This window comes from Esox lucius, chromosome 1 (genome assembly GCF_011004845.1).
Source record: "Esox lucius isolate fEsoLuc1 chromosome 1, fEsoLuc1.pri, whole genome shotgun sequence".
NCBI classification, from domain to species: Eukaryota; Metazoa; Chordata; class Actinopteri; order Esociformes; family Esocidae; genus Esox; species Esox lucius.
In genome coordinates this window covers 1,511,995-1,536,114 of record NC_047569.1, presented here as the reverse complement: position 1 = coordinate 1,536,114, position 24,120 = coordinate 1,511,995, and the positions used below count along the sequence as shown (strand labels likewise).

Genomic DNA, 24,120 nt, shown 5'->3' with positions numbered 1-24,120 from the left:
TTTTGTGAAGTAAAAGAATGAGACAAAGATAAATGTCAGAACTTTTTCCACTTTTAATGTGAACATTTCAATTGAAAATCAAACTGAAATCTTCATGGGGGAAAAATAAAAAACTTACAATAACCAGTTTGCCTAAGTTTGCACATCCTCTTAGAACTGGGGATGTGGCTGTGTTCAGAATTAATCAATCACATTCAAACTCATGTTAAATAGAAGTCATTACACACCTGCCATCATTTAAAGTGACTGATGAATCACAATTAAAGTTCAGCTGTTCTAGTAGGATTTTCCTGACATTTTCTTAGTTACATCTCAGAGCAAAAGCCATGGTCCGCAGAGAGCTTCCAAAGCATCGTAGGGATCTCATTGTTGAAAGATATCAGTCAGGAGAAGGGTACAAAATAATTTCTAAAGCATTAGACATACCATGGAACACAGTGAAGACAGTCATCATCAAGTGGAGAAAATATGGCACAACAGAGACGTTACCAAGAACTGGACATTTTTGGTAATGTAAGACTAGTCATCATTAGTCCTAATGATGAAAAGACGAGGAGAAAACTGGTCAGGGACGCCTCAAGAGGCCTACAGCAACATAAAAGGAACTGCAGGATATTCTGGCAAGTACTGGCTGTGTGCTACATGTAACAACAATCTCCCGTATTCTTCATATGAATGGCCTATGGGGTAGGGTGGCAAGACGGATGCCTAATGAAGCATGGTGGTGGAAGCATCATGCTTTGGGGCTGTTTTTCTACAGCTGGAACCGGGGCCTTAGTCAGGGTGGCGGGTATTATGAACAGTTCCAAATACCAGGCAATTTTTGCACAAAACCTTCAGGTGTCCATTAGTAAGCTGATTAGGAAGTTCACATTTCAGCATGACAACAACCCAAAGCACACATCCAAATCCACAAAAGCATGGCTTCACCAGAAGAAGATTAACGTTTTGGAATGGCCCAGCCAGAGCCCAGACCTAAATCCAATTGAACATCTGTGGGGTGATCTGAAGAGGGCTGTGCACAGGAGATTTCCTCGCAAATCTGACAGATTTGGAGCGGTTTTGCAAAGAAGAGTGGGCAAATATTGCCACATCAAGATGTGCCATGCTAATAGACTCCTACCTATAAAGACAGTGCTGTAATAAAATCAAAAGTTTTTTTCATGGAGAGAGACATGTCTGTTTTATCTGTTGGAAAACATTTTACACCAAACTATTCTGCAACTAAACACTTGTTTTACAGGGAGGGACCTACATGCATTTGTCAATAGTCCAATCCGTGACATGAATACACCCCTGTGGTGTATTGATTAACAAAAACTGTAGCAAAACATTTTGCACTGAAATTTTCATTTGCCTCTGTTTTGTTCAATTTGGTTCTAGAAAATGAACCTTTGGTTCCACATATCAAGTTATTATCAAATCTTTGATAAATTTTATCAGGGGTGTATTCATTCCTCGACTTTTGCAATTCAAGTTTCTATTTCACCTAATCAGGCGTGCCTCCTTTCAGTTTAATTGACATTTGTTTCTGTGATTAAGTGCATCACAAATGCAACTATTTGTCAACCACTGGCCTTTTACTATTCACATTTTTCTTTCAGATTCTCCATTAACACTCAACAGAGATGTGGCTTCAGGAAAGCAGTGAAAGAGACGAAGACTAAGAAAGGGTCGGTTGAAGAGACAGGGTCCTCACATGCAGAGCAGAGTGAAGGGCTTATCCACAAGAAGGGTGCATCGCTCCCTGCGGAAACCCAACTGGCATACACACCCCCGAGAAACTTTGGCCAACTGGTCAAGCCCTTGGTGTTTACAGTTGGGGTAAGTTTTGTTTGTTGTTGTTGTCAATAAACTGTAAAATAATAGGATAATTAAGCACATAACTCTATTTATTACATTGCGTATGTTCATGCAAGTTGTATTATACAGTTGTGCTCAAAAGTTTGCATTCCCTTGGATAATTGGTAATATATGTAACATTTGTAAAGAAAACACTTATTTCTCATGGGATTCACATTCAACTGTAGGTCATAACAGAATGGCACAATCAGAAAACAAAACATACCAACAAACAAAAGTATTTTGTAATAGATGTCTATGAGGCCCTGAATTCTTGCAGATGGTATAGCTTCCCATTCGTCTTGGCAAAATTCCTCCAGGTCGTGCCAAGTCTATGGTCGTCTTGCATGTACCACACATTTGAGATCTCCTCAGAGTGGCTGAATAATATTGAGGTCATGAGTCTGTGATGTCCACTCCAGAACCTTAAAATGTTTCTGCGGTAACCACTGGAGGATCAATTTGGCTTGTGCTTAGGGTCATTGTCGTGTTGGAAAGTCCAAGAGCCTCCCATGTGCAGCTTTCGTGCGGAAGAATGCAAATTGTCTGCTAGTATTTTCTGATAACATGGTGCTTTCTTCTTGCCATACATTTTCACAAGATTCCCATGCCTTTGGAGCTTACACAAACCCAAAACATCAGTGAGCCACCACCATGCTTCACAGTGGGGATGGTATTCTGTTGACCCCTCTCCAAACAAAGCGCTTATGGTTGTGACCATTAGTCTCTGTTTTGGTCTCCTCACTCCAAATTACAATGTGCCAGAAGTTGTGAGGCATGTCCAGGTGTTGTCGGGCGTATTGTAACAAGTAAAGTTTTCTTTCTTGGGAACTCGACCAAGCAGTGCATTGTGGGATGGTTGACGTGCTGTACCTATCTGGCTACCTGCAATTTTCAAATTTACTCTACAGTGGGGCAAAACAGTATTTAGTCAGCCACCAATTGTGTCATGTTCTCCCACTTAAAAAGATGAGAGAGGCCTGTAATTTTCATCATAGGTATACTTCAACTATGAGAGACAAAATGAGGAAAAGAATTCCAGAATAACACACTGTAGGATTTTTAAATAATTAATTTGAATTTTATTGCATGACATAAGTATTTGATCACCTACCAACCAGTAAGAATTCCGGCTCTCACAGACATGTTAGTTTTTTTTTAAGAAGCCCTCCTGTTCTCCACTCATTTCCTGTATTTACTGCACCTGTTTTAACTCGTTACCTGTATAAAAGACACCTGTCCACACACTCAATCAAACAGACTCCAACCTCTCCACAATGGCCAAGACCAGAGAGCTGTGTAAGGACATCAGGGATAAAATTGTAGACCTCCACAAGGCTGGGATGGGCTACAGGACAATAGGCATGCAGCTTGGTGAGAAGGCAACAACTGTTGGTGCAATTATTAGAAAATGGAAGATGTTCAAGATGACGGTCAATCTCCCTCGGTCTTGGGCTCCATGCAAGATCTCACCTCGTGGGGCATCAATGATCATGAGGAAGGTGAGGGATCAGCCCAGAACTACACGGCAGGATCTGGTCAATGACCTGAAGAGAGCTGGGACCACAGTCTCAAAGAAAACCATTAGTAACACACTACGCCGTCATGGATGAAAATCCTGCAGCGCTCGCAAGGACCCCCTGCTCAAGCCAGCGCATGTCCAGACCTGTCTGAAGTTTGACAGTGACTATCTGGATGATCAAGAGGAGGAATGGGAGAAGGTCATGTGGTCTGATGAGACAAAAATAGTGCTTTTTGGTCTAAACTCCACTCGCCGTGTTTGGAGGAAGAAGAAGGATGAGTACAACCCCAAGACCACCATCCCAACCGTGAAGCATGGAGGTGGAAACATCATTCTTTGGGGATGCTTTTCTGCAAAGGGGACAGGACGACTGCACCGTATTGAGGGGAGGATGGATGGGGTCATGTATCGCGTAGGGGTGTAACGATTCATTTTAACAACGATTTGATTCGTATCACGATTCGTGGTTGTCGATACGATTCAAGGCCGATATTGGTTCATTTAGAACGATACGATCCGAAACGATTCAGTGACTTGAAATCGATTCAGTAACTTTTTAGGCCAAAATAAAACCAGTGTGACTGAAATAAATACCTGGATACTGGACAGTGCAGGTGAAGTTTCCTTGATTCCTGTTGTTTCTTGTAAGGGAATCAGGTATCAATTAATTATGGATATAAACAAACAAGTAAACAACAATTAATGGCAAATGCATTCACATTTTATTTGAATTAATTGCAACCGGTGTTGTGTGAAATCCCATGGCGCCTTAGTAGGTGGTTGGAGAGATTTGTCGTGATTTGTACTTTACTTGATTTTTACATATCCTACAAACAGCGAGTGACTTATTTAGAACATCCCCGTCTTTGCAAAAGCCAAAATGTTTCCACACACTGGACCGCAATGGTGGCTTGATAATTTCTCGCTCGTCGGCTTCTCCTCTGGCATCTGCCATGCTATTTTTTGTTGTCTTTGCGCTGCTGCTGGCCCGGGGCGATGACGTCACGGACAGGCAGACTGAACCGAGTAATGTTTATCGCCTTTATCATTAAAAGTGCTAAGAAAAAACATTCATATAAAGTCTGACATGCTTAAATCCAATGGGTTATTTCCTAGTATCGATACAATCGATTGATTACATTTTAAAACGATGTTAGATCGATATATGTCGTCTGGAAGGCCAACTTGCTGAGCACAGATCGATGTAGTTGGATCATAGGAATATAAATCAATACATCGATGTAGTAGATGGATCGTTACACCCCTAGTATCACGAGATCTTGGCCAACAACCTCCTTCCCTCAGTAAGAGCATTGAAGATCGGTCGTGGCTGGGTCTTCCAGCATGACAATGACCCGGAACACACAGCCAGTGCAACTAAGGAGTGGCTCCGTAAGAAGCATCTCAAGATCCTGGAGTGGCCTAGCCAGTCTCCAGACCTGAACCCAACAGAAAATCTTTGGAGGGAGCTGAAAGTCCTTTATTGCCCAGCGACAGCCCAGAAACCTGAAGGATCTGGAGAAGGTCTGTATGGAGGAGTGGGCCAAAATCCCTGCTGCAGTGTGTGCAAACCTCGTAAAGAACTACAGGAAACGTATGATCTCTAATTGCAAACAAAGGTTTCTGTACCAAATATTAAGTTCTGCTTTTCTGATGTAACAAATACTTATGTCATGCAATAAAATGCAAATTAATTACTTAAAAATCATGCAATGTGATTTTCTGGATTTTTGTTTTAGATTCCGTCACTCACAGTTGAGTACTTATTGTTAGAAATCGGCGGTTTTGTATAGTGGTCAAATAATGTAGAACCCGTATCAAATCGAGGGAGAAGTATTTTGGAAAATTACAGCACAGATGTCATTCGGTGAACGTTCCATCTTCTTCTCACTGTAATGTTGGTTACCAGCTAGCCTATACATTTAAGGGCATTTCTAACTAGCAAAGATCAGGTTTCCAAGACAGTAACCCCCATGCCAAATGGCTATCGTAAACATTCCTTTGGTCATTAAAGCACAACCTACAGAGAGAGAGAGATGTTTCTGTTGTTCTCATTACTAGGCACATGCACTTCCAATGACACGTACATTTATATTGTAATTGTTAATGCTCAGATTCCACACTCCCCGCTATCAAACATGTAAAGAAAAACATTACATGTTTGATAAAACATTACAAGTACAATTCAATTCCTAATGAAAAGAAAAGGCCCATATGCATATTTTACAAATGACTAAGACGAAGCAACAAAATGAGTATCTGACCAATCAGGTCTTATTGTTTCTCAATTGAAAATGAATTTAAACAAGACAATTGACACACCCCGATCCGACAATCCGCTCCCCACCAAAGATTATAAAGGTCAAGAAACATTATGACATCAACAGTTTCTTATCAGTGTTAACGGTGTTCAGCAGATAATCAGACTCAACATGACATCATGATTAAAACATGTCCCCCAAAGTCCATTGAACAATCAAAACCCGCCTTGTTCGTATCATGATCCATGCAACAATATCATACAAATGACTTATGCATATCCTGTTGTACCTGTGAAAGATTCTACCTTTAAAATAGGGAAAACATCTACCTTTAACAGGAACCACCTATAATAGGGAACAATTCACTGTCCAAACATACCATGATAGCCATCATAATGTAGATCATTAAGCATCATCAGAAATACGCCGAAGTCCAATACTGGGATTGTCATCGTACAGAGTTTACCACCTGTCTTGCGAGAAACAAACCTTCATACATATGAAATCACCATATCAGTTCATTAAGGAAAATCTTCGATTGTAAGGAAATAAGTTAGTTTTCAATCAAGTGTTCTTCAGTTCTTGTCTTCAGTTGTCTTTGTCTTGCATCAGTGATGAAAGTTCCAAAATCAGTTATTGCAGTCAGTGTGATGTGGACCCAGCAATTTGCCTTGTTGTCCTAACAAGTCAGTGTAGGTGTATAATGGAACAGTGAGTTTCCAACACTTCACTTAATCAAGATTAACACCACTGTGTCTTCCACTGTGTTGGGACCATGTGACCTTTCCAGTCAACTGGCCCGTGGTACTCTGACCTGTAGTTTGTGTAGTCCTTCAGGACTCCGGTGGATTCTCCTCTCATCTCGCTGTCGATGATTCATCTAGAAATGGAGTGTGAGGCCAAGTGATCTGACCCAGGCATCGTTCTGCCATGTGAGTGGTCAGGAAAAATCGAAACAGATTCAACCAATGTGGTTATAGAAGTCCTTCTTGAACATGTTGCTGGTACTCACACACTCAGTTGTCTGTGTCCAGTCAGTGACGTGATGTATCATCAGAAAAGGGTTTGTGATGTCCTGAGCTGTTGAAAGCACAACTGCAAAATAACGATTAGTGTGGTTCAACAGTCCATCAGACTTTCATCCACTGGGTATGGTTCCGTCAACTCCCAACAATGAAGACAATAGATCAGTCCTGAAAACTTGTGGATCTCAGAAGTTCCATCTTCAGAGTGAAGCATACACCCTATTATGACAAGTTTCCATAAGTCTATGTCAAAGTTCCTTTTCCATCCAGAACTGGCTTTGTTGTTGTTTGACTCCTTGTGCTATATTAATGTCCGATAGCAACTAGCAGTTGAATAACATTGTCAGACTTGACTTTGCTTAGCCATACCAGAATTGATCTATTCTATTCAACCATTAAAATGTTAGACCTTACATCAAACAAAAAAAAAACAATTAAAAACATCCTGTAAATAGAAAATGTAAAACATAACCGATATCAATGCTCCGTTATAACTATGCAAACTAAAAAAACTAATTTTTTTACATAACTCCTTATAAATACCAATTTGATTTGCCTTAAGCCCTAAGATCAACTCTTTCCAATCATAATCAATTATCATATCATACATCCCCCCCGCCTTTTCTTCATTATGTCAATGGAAAATTACACCATGAGTGAATGCAGAACAATGACAAATACGGCTACAGGAGGCGCCATCCTGAACCCGCACTGGCCATCTGTTCAGGATAGACATGAAAAATAGAGAATTGGTAGTAGGGATGGATCTATAATCCATTCGATAAGGAGTTGCATTCATCAAAACAAAGTGAACATGTTAAAAATAAAAAACATGAACATTCGCTAACACCATCAAAGACATCAATGTGCAACACGGTCGCTTGTGCGAAGGAAATATAAACCATATAACCTATTAACAAATTTTACAACATAGCTAAACAGCTCTCAAATTTGAATTTACCACAGTACCATCATACAGGTCTGTGAAATTGGCTATCATGCATTTATAATATCCTGTAGTTTCTTGGCACATGCCTAACTAAATTGTTTGTCCCCCAAGGGATAAGCTGCACAACTAAACTGTAGGAGGGAAAACCCCAGCCCATGTGCAGTGGTTTACCTGTGGCAACCACCAGGGCGATTGTATTAGCATAGCTACCGCATACAAATTTAGCTTTTTTACAGGCAACGGTAAAACTACCTCATGACAAACACAGTGTCTTGATTAACCTCAAATTATAAGGAATTCGCAAAGTTAGATTCATTTTTATTACATATAGTGGCGGTCAGCCAAACCCTAAATCAAAACTTTTATGCTTTTTCTTTGTTCTATCATCAACAATGGGGGATGACTTTAGGTCTCTACCCTCACTTCAGTTGGTTTCAAAATCATAAGTTTCAACATTAAAGCTAATGAGAGGAAAATATATTTAGCTTTCACTTAATGTTTGTTTATACCAAAACTGTATATGCTTGTGTTGATAAAATTACCACATATGAGACCAGACTGAACACTCAAATTTTAACCCTCAGTAATAGGCCACCCTGATGTAATGGGAGAAGTTGTTTGGGGCCATCCTAGGGGTCTGCCCCCCTTCCTGAAGCTCTGAGCTCAACCCATTCATGGTAAGCCATTAAAAAGGCCAAATGTTTGTTTATGGTCCTCAGACTATCCTATCAATTTAGCCGACATCCTTTGGTAACTGAAGATTTAGAGTCAAACCCATCTAATATTTTTGCAGTTTGTAAAACTGAACATTAGGGTGGTGTGATGGTAATTTTATCGATCAGAACTCTTTAAGAAGGAATTACAGAGACGAAATACTCTTGACACATTCTAACAGTTTATTAATATTTGCAAATATGAGAGACGCGTCAAACGCTTACAAACATAATCATCTGAGGAGTCTCAAACTCAATATAGCTCATTAAACTGTATATATCACATACAAAAAGGGGTGTGGTAAGTTGTTACCCATCTGTCTTGTCAATGAAACACATTCCCTCTGTTCTATCACATGTCCTGGGCTTGACACAAGTCACATGTTGTCCTCCCCCATCTGGTTAACTTTCTCAACCCTTGAGGGGAACATAAAGACAACCTACAGATAGATGATTAATCCTATATTCTACTGTGACCAATCAAGAATGCCCCCTAAGACATATACCAGATCCCCCTCTCCTACATTAACAGAAAGGACTGACACCCTTCTTTGTCTAGGCAGGAGGACATGGCCCAAATACCTAATAACCCTCTGATATTATACAGACGTGTGTCACAATCAAAGTAAAGATTTTCATACCAGCCAATGGAAAGACAGACATTTCTCAAATGCACCTTAATTCAAAATGTCTATAACAATCCATCCTCTTGATACCATGTCAAACCTTGGTATCAATCCTTAAACAGTTTACTCATTAGGATGTAGAATGCAACAAACCAGTACTCTTAAACAACATGACCCAGTCAATATCATTACCCTTACTGATTAGAGAACGGAACAAATTTGAAATGTCTGGATCCTCCTTTACATGCTTCTAGACCTTTACCTTCATATTATACATAATTATAACATAGTACAGCAAAACTTTTTATGTTAAAATCATAGGTCAAAGGAAAGGATTTAAGGTGACATATATTGACAGTATGGGGTATGTAGCATCGACACGTGAGTGAATACATTCTTCAATCAGTCACTGTTACAAAGTCCCCTCATTACTCGATTCACTGAAAAGTCCTCTCCATGGTTCCAATTAGATGAACTTCCAAAGTCATCACAAATGGTATGCTCCTCCAAACGTCAGTCAGTAATGAACCATTTCTTGGAAGGCCAGTGTAACAGAACATAAAAGTCAGATGTATATTCCAAGGTGTTGTCCTTCATAGCTCAGATGCAGACACAGCTCTAGTTGTCTCCATACTAGCTGCTTTGTCAGCCAGGTCAGGAGAATCTGTGTTCTCTTTTGTGAATACCAAGATGACCAATTGTAGCTAAAGGCTCTATAGCTAAAGGCCCTGCCCCCGTAAATATTGTTCAGAACCGGAGCTTTCCTTCACCTCCTTCCTCTCGGTTGGAGGTTGCCTTCTCCATCACATGGCAGAATCATCAGGACTAGAATTAGTCCAGCTCACAGGAACCCGGCATCACTGTAGATGTGCGGCGCCCCAGAGTAGACTCCACTCGTAGCTGTAGGACAGGACAGTCGTGTGTGTGTGTGTGTGTGTGTGTGTGTATGAGATCCATCTTATCTCATCCCACCTCACAGTTGTCCTTTAAGTCAAACTCAGTCCCTCTCTGGGCTCCAACAAGTCCTATATTGCCGGGAGAGAGAACACTAATTTAACCCCTCATTACAAAACCACTAGATCATATTTTACCAAAGTAGAGGAGCATCATCATACCCATTTCCAATCTATCCCTCTAATTAAATTTAGGCCATTATTTCCTTAAACAAACCTAAGTTAGCAGGCGAACACCTCCACGTGTGCCAGCCATCAGCACAACACTAGAAGGCAAATTTCAATTTCGCAGATTCAGCACCAACCTCGGTAAACAAGAACAAATATTCTATCAAGGAATACACAATGCAGCCAATCGGATCCCTTGTGCACAGGGAATACCAAAATGGACAAATGCATTTACTAGGCTGACCACAACCAGACATAATCACACTAGGTCGACCACAACCAGACATACTCAACATCCAAAACCATTATATACAGGAGCACGCTATACTCCATATTGCAGTCCAACTGCCGCAGTCCAACTGCTTATGATCCAGCACTAATCGCAACGCAATAGGGTAGCTGCATGGGAATGGTTGTCAGAACACGGAACAAAAACGACATTTACCTAACTACAGGCGCCATAACCAAAACACCTCCTGTCTGACCATCCGCACCCCTCCCTCAGGCGGTTCAGCGTTCCTGCGTGTTCCAGTGGGATCACTCGCGGCGAGGTCAAAGAGGCAGACTCCCCACTTTTGGGCATTTCCTTGACCCGTGTAGACATGCTCAACATTTCCAAAGCGGAGCAAAAAACGGCCTCCAGACGGCCCACAGCATTATCACGTGCACAGCGAAAAGGTCCAAATCGGGGCCATCTTGGCCACCAGCGGGGTTGGCTTCGTCGAATGTACGACACCAACGATGCAGTGCCGCCGGGCTTGATGGGACGATGAGTCCCAGCAATCTTCGGAAACACTGCGGGAGGGTGAGGGCGGTCAGAGGGGACGATCCTTAACCTGAGCCAAAAGGACTACAATACATCCGGGGCCGGGTCGCGGGGGCAGCAGTCTAAGCAGGGATGCCCAGACTTCCCTCTCCCCAGACACTTCCTCCAGCTCTTCCGGGGGGACACCGAGGCGTTCCCAGGCCAGCCGGGAGACATAGTCCCTCCAGCGTGTCCTAGGTCTTCCCCGGGGTCTCCTCCCGGTGGGACGGGACCGGAACACCTTCCCAGGAAGGCGTTCCGGAGGCATCCGAAACAGATGCCCAAGCCACCTCAGCTGACCCCTCTCGATGTGGAGGAGCAGCGGCTCTACTCTGAGCTCCTCCCGGGTGACCGAGCTTCTCACCCTATCTCTAAGGGACCGCCCAGCCACCCTGCGGAGAAAGCTCATTTCGGCCGCCTGTATCCGGGATCTTGTCCTTTCGGTCATGACCCAAAGCTCATGACCATAGGTGAGAGTAGGAACGTAGATTGACCGGTAAATCGAGAGCTTCGCCTTGCGGCTCAGCTCTTTCTTCACCACGACAGACCGATACATCAACCGCATTACTGCAGAAGCTGCACCGATCCGTCTGTCAATCTCCCGTTCCTTCCTTCCCTCACTCGTGAACAGGACCCCTAGATACTTAAACTCCTCCACTTGAGGCAGGCACTCTCCACCAACCTGAAGTGGGCAAGCCACCCTTTTCCGACTAAGGACCATGGCCTCGGATTTGGAGGTACTGATTTTCATCCCCACAGCTTCACACGCGGCTGCAAACCGTCCAAGTGCATGCTGAAGGTCCTGGCTTGAAGGGGCCAACACGACAACATCATCCGCAAAGAGCAGAGACGAAATCGTGTGGTCCCCAAACCTGACACCCTCCGGCCCCTGGCTGCGCCTAGAAATTCTGTCCATAAAAATTACGAACAGAACCGGTGACAAAGGGCAGCCCTGCCGGAGTCCAACATGCACAGGGAACAAGTCTGACTTACTGCCGGCAATGCGGACCAAGCTCCTGCTTCGGTCGTACAGGGACCTGACAGCCCTTAGCAAGGGACCCAGGACCCCATATTCCCAATGCTTCCTCAATGGAAGACGTGACGGCGGGATTGAGGAGATCCTCGAAGTACTCCTTCCACCGCCCGACGACATCCCCAGTTGAGGTCAACAGCTGCCCACCTCTACTGTAAACAGTGTTGGTAGGGCACTGTTTCCCTCTCCTGAGACGCCGGATGGTTTGCCAGAATCTCTTCGAGGCCAGCCGATAGTCCTTCTCCATGGCCTCACCGAACTCCTCCCAGGCCCGAGTTTTTGCCTCCACAACCACCCGGGCTGCAGTCCGCTTGGCCTGTCGGTACCCGTCAGCTGCCTCTGGAGTCCCACAAGCCAACCAGGCCTGATAGGACTCCTTCTTCAGCTTGACGGCATCCCTTACTTCCGGTGTCCACCACCGGGTTCGGGGATTGCCGCCTCGACAGGCACCGGAGACCTTACGGCCACAGCTCCGAGCGGCCGCTTCGACAATGGCGGTGGAGAACATGGTCCACTCGGACTCAATATCTCCAGCCTCCCTCGGGATCCAGTCGAAGCTCTGCCGGAGGTGGGAGCAGATAAAACGGATGCAGATAAACTAATCCATGCTTTTTTAACTTTTCTAGACTAGATTAATGCAATGCTCTACTTTACGGTTACCCTGACAAATCAATAAATAAACTTGCACACAGCTGCTAGAATCCTAAGTAGAACAAAAAGTTTTAACACATTACTCCTGTACTAGCCTCTTTACACTGGCTGCCTGTTAGGGTTATGGTTTTATTGTTAACCTATAAATCAGTACATGGACTTGCTCCTACTTACCTGAAATAATTCAGCCATACATACCTACACATAACCTACGATCACAAGATGCAGGCCTTTTAATTGTACCTAGAATCTCTAAACAGACAGCCGGAGGCAGGGCCTTTTCTCATAGAGCTCCACTACTGTGGAACGATTTGCCAATTAAGGTTAGGAATGCAAACTCAGTGCTAACTTTCAAGTGTCTACTAAAAACTCATCTCTACAGCACAGTCTATGATTAGGTGTAACCTGGCCCAGGGGCATGAAGGTGACCAGAAAGGCTTGATATTGTCCACCCTTGCTGTCTTGCTAGGTGGGCACTCATCGCCATTGGGATGCCCTCCCTCCAATGCCTCTCGGGGCAGAGTCACTGGCTTGTTGTTGACTCTCTGTTGCGCACTTGTGCAATTACTGTACTCTTCTGGCAATACTCTGCCCTCATTCAGGGTGGTTGTGGTAAGTGGGTGTCCCTTTGGTTAATGCTTGGCAATGTGGGTGGATTGATCTCCCGCCTGCTCTCCCAGATAGGGCCACAGTGTCACCGGACCCCCCCGTCTCAGTCCCAAGGTCTTACGCTGCTATATTATTGTGCTTGGGGAGTAGGGACAATTCTCCTTCTCCATTATAAATCCTTGTTGATATGAGGAATGCATTTTAAGAATTTTCCCAGTCTCCTCATGGTTTGAACTTGGGAGGGCATGAGGTCCTGACCCACATCTGCGGAGTACCTGGGTTGGCCCGTTACTGTCCCTGTCCAAAATCCTCCTGGTTGTGTTGCAGATCGAGACGATGCCTGACGATTTCAGATGTCACTGAGCTGACACCTTCTCCTACCCTTTGTTGTCCCTGTCCTTGTCCATTAGGTCATGCTTTCGACCTCAACTAGGTTTAAATATAGTCTAGACTCAGCCCACACCTATTTATCAATTATTAAAATTGTAATTTTAATTTGTTCACCTGGCACAGCCAGAAGAGGACTGGTTACCCCTCTGAGCCTGGGTCCTCTCTAGGTTTTTACAAAATTTTGGCTTTCTTAGGGAGTTTTTCCTAGCCACTGAAATTCAACACTACTGTTGTTTGCTCCTTGGGGTTTTGTAAAAGCACTTTGTGACACCTGTTGATGTAAAAAGGGCTTTATAAATAAATGTGATTGATTGAGCTCATTACTGTTCAAGTATCGGCGTATTATACCCCAAACAATTCTTCTGGCAGATTTGGCTGAAGTCTTTCTTGGTCTATCTGACCGTGGCTTTGTATCTAGAGATCCTTGAATTTTCCACTTCTTAATAAGTGATTGAACAGTACTGACTGGCATTTGCAAGGCTTTGGGTGTATTTGTTCAATTACCTTGTTACGCTTTTGACAGTTCTTATTTGTTCCCCATGGCTCAGTATCTAGCCTGCTCAGTACATCCACATGAGAGCTAAGAAACTCATTGACTATTTATAATCTTGTACTAATTGCAATTTGAATTAACCTTGAATTAACCTGATCAGTCATGTTGTCAAAATCAATGCCAAAATTTCACAATTTCTGCCAGAGTATGCAAACCTATGAGTACAACTGTGCATGTGAATTGGACATAACAGTATCTCACAAGTGAAGACACCCCTCACATCTCTGCAAATATTTGATTATATCTTTTCATGTGACAACACTGAAGAAATAACACTTTTCTACAGTGTAAAGTAGTGAGTGTACAGCTTGTATAACAGTGTAAATTTGCTGTCCCCTCAAAATAACTCAAAACACCTACTACACACCTAAGTGAAAATGTCCTATTTGGGCCCACGGTGTCAATATTTTGTGTGGCCACCATTATTTTCCAGCACTGCCTTAACCCTCTTGGGCATGGAGTTCACCAGAACTTCACAGGTTGACACTGGAGTCCTCTTCCCCTCATCTATGACGACATCACGGAGCTGGTGGATGTTAGAGACCTTGTGCTCCTCCACCTTCCGTTTGAGGATGCCCCACATATGCTGAATGGAGTTTAGGTCTGGGTATACCCTCAGCTTCTTTATCAAGGCAGAGAGGTGTGTTTGGGGTCATTATCATGTTGGAACACTGCCCTGGGGCCCAGTCTCCGAATGGAGGGGATCATGCTGTGCTTCAGTATGTCACAGTACGTGTTGGCATTTATGGTTCCCTCAATGAACTGTAGCTCCCCAGTGCCGGCAGCACTCATGCAGTCCCAGACCATGACACTCCCACCACTATGCTTGACTGTAGGCAAGACACACTTGTCTTTGTACTCCTCACCTGGTTGCCGCCCCACACACGCTTGACACCATCTGAACCAAATAGGTTTATTTTGGTCTCATCAGACCACAGGACATGGTTCCAGTAATCCATGTCCTTGGTCTGCTTGTCTTCAGCAAAGCCTCGTCTTTAGAAGAGGCTTCCTTCTGGGACGACAGCCATGCAGACCAATTTGATGCAATGTGCAGCGTATGGTCTGAGCACTGACTGGCTGACCCCTCACACCTTCTTGGCCACTGTGTTGCAGCTCAGTTTCAGGGTCTTGGCAATTTTCTTATAGCCTAGGCATGTATGTATGTAGAGCAATAATAGTTTTTTGCAGGTCCTCAGAGATTTCTTTGCCATGAGGTGCCATGTTGAACTTCCAGTGACCATTATGAGGGAGTGTCAGAGCGATTACACCAAATTTAACACACCTGCTCCCCATTCACACCTGAGACCTTGTAACACTAACAAGTCACATGACACTGTGGAGGGAAAATGGCTAATTGGGCCCAAATTGGACATTTTCACTTAGGGGTGTACTCACTTTTTTTTTTGCTAGAGGTTTGGACATTGATGGCTGTGTGTTGAGTTATTTTGAGGGGACATCAAATTTTCACGGTTATACAAGCTGTACACTGACTACTTTACATTGTAGCATAGTGTAATTTCTTTAGTGTTGTCACATGAAAAGATATAATAAAATATTAGCAAATATTAGGGGTGTACTCACTTTTGTGGGATACTATGTGTTATTGGTCCCACGGTCTTAACCACTTGGCATCCTGCCGTAGTTAAGAGCTATTGTTCTGTTAGCTGATGCTGAACCACTACTATGATTGTTTCAGTTGCAGAGTCTTCTGATCTGTTGCCACATTCAACATTGCTGACTGAGAATATGGGGGACTAATACCATGTCAGTTTACAGGCTGTTCATTCGGCACAGCAGCAATCTGGCAATATGAGTCACTGAAGTCCCGGGTCCAGAGCTACTTTGACGAGGTCCGGGCCAACTGGCTGGAGAAAATACGTCCGCAGAAACAGGGGGATCTTCGCAAACAGGTGAGATTAAGGATGAGATGTATAATATTGGTTCAATCCTATATAAAAAAAATTATATATATGGAAACACTTAAATCACACACAGGGTCTTGATTAAGGAAATATATTAAAGATCAAAATCTTTACTGTTCATTGTGTTATTTGTTGAGAACAATATGACGTAACAACTGTCAGTGGAAAGCAAAATCACCAACTGATTGAGGGCTGGATTCAAACTCATCTAAAATCAGAGTAAACAATTGAAATCACAGGCGGTTTCAACTTGTGTGAATTTCATCAAGACAGCTGAGAATGTGACTCCGGAGTGTGTATGGCCCCCACGTGCCTGTATGCACTCCCTACATTGTTTGGGCATGCTCCTGATGAGACAGCGGATGGTGTCCTGCGGGATCTCCTCCCAGGCATCAACCAGGGCATCACTGAACTCCTGGACAGTCTGTGGTGTTACATGGCCACGTCAGATGCCCCAATATATAACGTTGGATTCAATTGGATTCATGTCTGGGGAATGTTAGGGCCAGTCAGTGGCATCAATGCCTTGTAATCCAGGAACTGCCTACACCCTGGCCACAGGAGTCCGGGCATTGTCCTGCACCAGGAGGAACCCAGTGCCCACTGTACCAGCATAAGGTCTAACGATGGGTTTGAGGATTTCATCCCTGCATGTAACTGCAGTCGGAACAGTTGGTTAGCATGTGGAGGTCTGAGCATCCCTCCAAGGACATGCCTCCTCAGACCATCACTGACCCACTGTCAATGCCAGATGATGTTGCAGGCAGCATAACCTTCACCACAGTGTCTCTAGACTCTTTCACATTTGTCACATGCTCAGTGTGAACCTGCCATCTGTAAAGAGAACGGGGCGCCAATGGGGTACCTGCCAATTCTGTTGTTCTCTGGCGAATGCCAATTGAGCTGCATGGTGCTGGGCTGTGAGCACAGGTCCCACTAGAGGACGTCGGGTCCTTATGCCACCCTCATGGAGTCTGTTTCTGACAGTTAGGTCAGAAACATGAACATCAGTAGCCTGCTGGAGTTCATTTTGTAGGACTCTGGCAGTGCTAGTCCTGTTCCTCCTCATCCTTCTGCTGGGTTAATGCCCTTCTATGACCCTGTCTAGTTCACCTCTTGTAATGGCCCGTCTCATGGTATCTCCTCCTTGCTCTTGAGACTGTATTGGGAGACATGGTAAACCTTCTTGTGATGGCACATATGAATATGCCATCCAGGAGGAGCTGGACTGCCTTTGCAACCTGAATGGGCTGCAGGTGTATATTACGTTGTTCCTTTGTCAGATTTCTAAACTCACAAATGGAAAACTAGAGATTATTTACCTGTTTTTTTTTACCCTGTTTTCCGACTTAATCCGCCAAAAGCACACGCCACTTAGCGTTTGTACCCAGGCAGCTGCAAATGGTTACCAGGCACTAATCAACCCTCACAGAATGAATTACGTCAATGGATGAGTGCACGATACTCTCAAATCAGAGCCTTGGTTGAATTTGAATGAAAACTCAGTTGCACAATACATTATTGCAAGGAGAGAGTACACAGGTTACCAAGTAACGATGAATATACTCTAAAACATTTGGAAGTACATTCAATACTTATAGAGGAATGGTTGGGGGTAAGAATCAGCATGGTCATACCATAAAACCAAAATATGTTCCTTATCCATCGTACCGCCTGTTGTATATCTTCCTCTATCCTGTCCTAAAACCCACTTATCTGCATCTACCCCCATCCTGCTGAAGATTTACGTTTACCTTGACATCTTATACTTCCTTTCCCACAACACAACTAACATTCCTTTTCTTATCTAAACATGGGGACTCAAACATTAATCAGTAAGAATAGACAATCCGCCCTATATCATGAAATGTCATGTAGTGTTAACATGCAACTTTTAACCAATTTTACTCTCAGATAATTTAACATCAACTCATTAAGCTTTAAACTACTACTAACAGTGCTCTTAAACAACATGATCTTTTATAATATCAGCATCCCAGTAATTAGGGAATGGGAACAAATCTGAAATGTCTGCATCTTCATTTACACGCTTCTGAACCATTACCTGTGTGGTAAGCTTTTATTAAACGGGACAAAAACATACCACAAGCAGACAAAAGGGCAATAGCGGATAAGGAAGTAGTCAATAACTTGTATATTGTCATTCCCCAGGGACCAACCATAGAGGATAAACCTGAGAATGGGTCCCACCCATGAACTGTATGAAGTACTTCTATTACTTTATTAGTTTCTTGGACTAAATTAATTACCTTTTGTGACCCATCTGAAATGTATGTACAACACTCAGATCCCACCACCTTACTGACACCGCCCTGAGAAGCCAAAATCATATCTAGTGCCATTCTATTTTGTAGAGCAACTGAACGGGTTTCACTCAGCTTTGTGCCTATTGCTGCAATCGTGTCAGTTGTCAAATTCATGTGTTTGTCCATCACTGTGGATAGAGCCATTATCTCTTCCTGTAAGGTGTATGTGCCATATCCTGGGATCAATACACTGAATATACGTTGAGCTCTAGTAAGTGTTCGCTTATGGCGAGGTTGGGATTGATATAAGGCTGCCATTTCCCCGTGGTCAGCCCGCCTAATCAAAGGGAATAAGTACGCCATATACATTGGGGAGAACAAGTATTTGATACACTGCCGATTTTGCAGGTCTTCCCACTTACAAAGCATGTAGAAGTCTGTAATTTTTTATCTTAGGTACTCTTCAACTGTGAGTGATGGAATCTAAAACAAAAATCCAGAAAATCACATTGTATTAATGTGCATTTTATTGCATGACAAAAGTATTTGATACAGCACGTCAGAAAAGCAGAACTTAAAATTTGTTACAGAAACCTTTGTTTGCAATTACAGAGATCATATATTTCCTGTAGTTAACCAGGTTTGCACACACTGCAGCAGGGATTTGGCCCACTCCTCCATACAGACCTTCTCTAGATCCTTCAGGTTTCTGGGCTGTCGCTGGGCAATACGGACTTTCAGCTCCCTCCAAAGATTTTCTATTGGGTTCAGGTCTGGAGACTGGCTAGGCCACTCCAGGACTTTGAGATTCTTCTTACAGAGCCGCTCCTTAGTTGCCCTGGCTATGTGTTTCGTGTCGTTGTCATGCTGGAAGACAGAGCCACGACCCATCATCAATGCTCTTACTGAGGGAAGGTCTCGCGATACATGGCCCTATCCATCCTCCCCTCAATACGGTGCAGTCGTCCTGTCCCCTTTGTAGAAAAACATCCCTAAAGAATGATGTTTCCACCTCCATGCTTCACGGTTGGGATGGTGGTCTTGGGGTTGAACTCATCCTTCTTCTTCCTCCAAACACGACGAGTAGAGTTTAGACTAAAAAGCTCTATTTTTGTCTCATCAGACCAAATGACCTTCTCCCATTCCTCCTCTGGATCATCCAGATGGTCATTGGCAAACTTCAGACGGGCCTGGACATGCGCTGGCTTGAGCAGGGGGACCTTGCGTGCGCTGCAGGATTTTACTCCCTGACGACGTAGTGTGTTACTAATGGTTTTCTTTGAGACTGTGGTCCCAGCTCTCTTCAGGTCATTGACCAGGTCCTGCTGTGTAGTTCTGGGCTGATCCCTCATCTTCCTCATAATCATTGATGCCCCACGAGGTGAGATCTTGCATGGAGCCCAAGACCGAGGGAGATTGACCGTCATCTTGAACTTCTTCCATTTTCGAATAATTGCGCCAACAGTTGTTGCCTTCTCACCAAGCTGCTTGCCTATTGTCCTGTAGCCCATCCCAGCCATGTGCAGGTCTACAATTTTATCCCTGATGTCCTTACACAGCTCTCTGGTCTTGGCCATTGTGGAGAGGTTGGAGTCTGTTTGATTGAGTGTGTGGACAGGGGTCTTTTATACAGGTAACGAGTTCAAACAGGTGCATTTAATATAGGTAATGAGTGGAGAACAGGAGGGCTTCTTAAAAAAAAAACTAACATGTCTGCGAGAGCCGGAATTCTTACTGGTTGGTGATCAAATGGTTGTCATGCAATAAAATGCAAATTAATTATTTAAAAATCATACAATGTGATTTTCTGGATTTTATTTTTGATTGCGTCTCTCAGAGGTGAAGTGTTCCTATGATAAAAATTACAGACCTCTACATGCTTTGTAAGTAGGAAACACTGCTGATTTTTCTGGTTATCAAATACATGTTCTCCCCACTGTAGCATACCCCACCTGCGTCTCTAGGTATGCAACTGTATGCTTTCTTACCACAGACTATATAGATCTTTGGAAATGTTAACAGTACAATAATCATCTGACGTTTCCACCTATTGACATGGTTCAGAAAATAGTATGGGGGGGGGAACATATTTCTCCCTCCTGTATTTATGTGATACCAATACCATTTCGTATCCTTCAACACTGGGCTTGTCAGTACATACCAATACCCATCCGGGGGACAGTTAGTCATGTCACTAGAGATTTTACATAGACTGTTCAAATTTGGGCCCTATATGTATCTGTCGTTCAGGCCTTTTCTCATGATGTACAAATGTCTCTTTCCTTGCTTCATTATGTGTCATATTTACAATCTGTCCATGATCATCATAGTGTGATTTGAAAATCCACACTATCGGTATGACAACGACAATACTTAAAATCAGCAGGCACCCGAGGGTGCATCTCATTACTCCGGAACTCCTGAAGGGGTTCCATGGTCCTTGTCTCTCTGGCTCCATGGTCGCAGGCTGTGTTGGAGTTGATGTTTACTAGCACCACAACCCATGCCGCTGTTAGGTAACTTCAATGTACCTATTCTTTTGCCGTATCTTCTAACACTGGATCCTTCTTACAGTGTGTAAACGTCTGTGATTACCAAGGGAAACAACATCTCTGCCTGTAGTATGGGACTCACATTTACATATGGCCACTTCCTCGTTCAGCAACTTTAACAGCAGACTGAGTGACCAGTTGAACTTGGTGTGGACCCAACCAGCATGGCTTGCTCCAGTGCTTTCTCTTGCAGTCCTTGATGACTACCCAATCCCCAGGCTTGATGTCATGCAGCTGGCCTTCAATGGGAGTTGGTAGAGCAGCTCTCACACTCCTGTGGATGTTGTTCAGAATCTTTGACAGATTAGTGCAATATGTTAATATTGTATCATTCACATGTTCTGTTGTGAGGTCTCTGTGGGTGGGGGTGCCTAGGCCTGTGTTCATTGGTCTTCCAGTGATGACCTCATGAGGGGATAGGCCTGTTTTCAACCTAGGTCTTCTTCTCATGTATGTAAGCACAAGGGAAAGTGCTTTAACCCAGTTCAACCCGGTCTCTTCACCCAACTTTGAGAGTTTCATTTTAATAGTTACATTTTCTCTCTACACTGCCCTCCACTCGGTGGTTGGTACGCGCAGTGAGTCTTCAGATCAACTCCTAGGTACTCAGACATCATCTTAATGGCTCTGTTCACAAAATTTGATCCATTGTCACCTGACAGTTTCTTAGGAATTCCCCATCTGGGTATGAGTTCAGTCAGTAATGCCTTAGCAACTGCGGTTGCATCAGCCTTCCCAGCTGGGAAAGCCTCAACCCATTTAGAAAACACATCAACAAACACAACACAGTATTTCGTTCCCTGGCCGGGGTTCAACTCAATAAAATCCATCATCATATGGTCAAAGGGGCCATCAGGGGGAAGATGGCTGGACTGGGGGACTGCTTGTCCCCGCCTTACATTAAACCTCAAACACACTAGGCACTTTGTACAAAAATTTTGAGCATAATTCGTAAATCCTTGTGTATATTAATACTTATTTACCATATTTACCCCCCCCCCCCCCCGAAGCGTGATCTTTTCCATGTGAGACCACCGCATAGAAATGCAACAGACATTGTGGTAAACAAGGGTTACCATTAGGACCTATCCAAACCATATTCACATAGGATGCCCCTGCTTTTTTCCAGGCGGTTCTCGCTTTAGGTGAAGCCTGAGATTGCGCTTCAACAAGCTCAGAGAGGGTGACAGTAGGGGTAAGATGGGTCATTTGCAGAGCAGAATGAGGGGGGGCCTGAGCAGCAGCTTTGGCAGCTGCATCTGCTCTGTGATTACCATGGGAACAACATCTCTGTCTGTAGTATGGGCCTCACATTTTACATATGGCCTCTTCCTTAGGTAACAATACAGCTTCCAACAGGTTACGAATTGGAAGTTGGACATGATGGATCTGTGTACCAGAAGAAGTGATGAACCCCCAAGGATGTGATCTCAAAACAGCATCTGCTGCCGCTGCCACAGCCTTCAGACAATAGGGAAGGCCTTGTGCTACAGCGTCCAGTTTAGAAGAGAAGTATGCAATTGGCCTCAACTTATCACCATGTTTCTGCATTAAGACAGAGGACATATAACCATCTTTTTCACACACTGTTTGAATAAACTTATTTTTAGGATCAGGGAGCCCTAAAGTAGAAGTAGCCAGGGCCCATTTCAAAGAAGTAAAGGAAGCTTCACCCTCAGGAGTCCACACTACTCTCATGCGATGCAAGCTTCTTGCTGTAGGCCATGTCCTGCAAGGGGTGTACCAAACAAGCATATTCAGGAACCCATTGCCTACAAAAGCCTGTCATGCCCAGAAAGGACAGACATTGAGTTTTAGTGAGAGGTTTTGGGATGCCAATAATGGCATCTATCCTGTCTGCACTGAGACTTTTACCCTCTAGTGTTGGGTTATGGCCCAGAAAAATGCCTTCCTTCTGGACAAACTGTAACTTATTCAAACTGGCTTTATGAACTTGCAAGGCTAAGTACTGTAACAACAGCACTGTGTCTTTTTCACATGTTTCTTTATCTGGGGAACAGACAAGATCATCAACGTATTGGATAAGGGTGCTGCCATTTTTAAATTGGAACCCTTCCAGGTTATCTTTTGGCACGGACACTGTAGGAGATTTTGCAGGAGATTCACAATAACTTTGAGGCAATCAAGTCCATGTGTACAATTGGCCAGATAATTCAAATGCAAACCAATAATGTGAATCCTTGTGAACAGGAATACTAAAAAATGCATTAGCTATGTCCACCACAGAGAAAAACTGACTACTGCCCGGGATTTGGGTCATGATTGTATATGGATTAGGTACAATCGGTGCATGTGCATATACTGCCTCTGTAACTTTTTTAAGATCTTGTACAAATCACCAAACCACAGGTTGTCCTACAACTTTAGCTTTCTTTACTGGGAAAATAGGAGTGCAACAGGGGCTGTTTGGAAATGGAACAATTATGCCTTTCTCTAACAATGCCCTTCAATAGCCTCTGCTTTCAGTGGGTATTGAGCCTGGCATGGTCTATGGGGTCCTCTAGGTGTAACTACAAGAGGCTGTGCATTATTTATTAGCCCAACATCATATTTATGCTGTGACCACAAGGAGGGTGGAACTTCCGCTAATCTAGAATCTGTAGCAGCCACCTGGACTGCACAGACCTGATGGACCCAGTCGTCATGCGGCACAAGATGTACTTCCCATTTACCCAAAAGGTTGCACCCAAATCTTTCTCTATAGGCTTGGGCTGCTATGGAAATGTCCACTCATACTATGTGACAAGGGACCCAGTCCACTGCTTCATTGCACCTCCTCACCCAAGCTTTCTCACGTACTAAACATAGGTTTAGCAAGGGAGACGTGGGTCCGACCCCTCCACATCGAAAAAGTATTTTGCAGAGACCATGCACATTTTGCACAGACCATGCACAAAAAGAAAACATACGAGTTGTATACATACCAGTGTATACACATTCACCTGTCAAAAAATCACTTACCATCTTCAAACCACACTTTCTCAAAACCCACATACTGACTATCTGAAATATTCGCAGAGCAACGCAAGTCGCCCATTTCCATAAACTGGGGCCAAACCCGTTTCTACTCTATTCATCGCCATATTTACCAACTCATGGGAAACAGTTCTAGGCCCTGTTCTTTCTAAATCCCATGAATAACAATGATCAACAGGCTGCACACTGTTTTGAACTGCTTGTAAAACAGTAAGTTTAATTTGCATGCCTTTATCTGAACATTTTAGCATGATCCATATTGGGCATCAAATCCCTGGCTAA

At 43.6% G+C, this 24,120-nt stretch overlaps 1 protein-coding gene across 2 annotated transcripts in view; it reads left to right on the top strand.

Annotated features, from left to right (window-relative positions):
* Window positions 1-24,120, top strand: part of LOC105007687 (presenilins-associated rhomboid-like protein, mitochondrial) — a 41,102-nt gene that overhangs the window by 1,130 nt on the left and 15,852 nt on the right. Inside the window, exons 2-3 of one of the 2 annotated variants that reach the window (XM_010866692.4) lie at window positions 1,605-1,824; window positions 15,870-16,010. In XM_010866692.4, the coding sequence (XP_010864994.2) occupies window positions 1,605-1,824; window positions 15,870-16,010 (361 nt within the window). The remainder of the gene's footprint in view (window positions 1-1,604; window positions 1,825-15,869; window positions 16,011-24,120) is intronic. The other variant, XM_020044494.3, reaches the window with a different exon arrangement.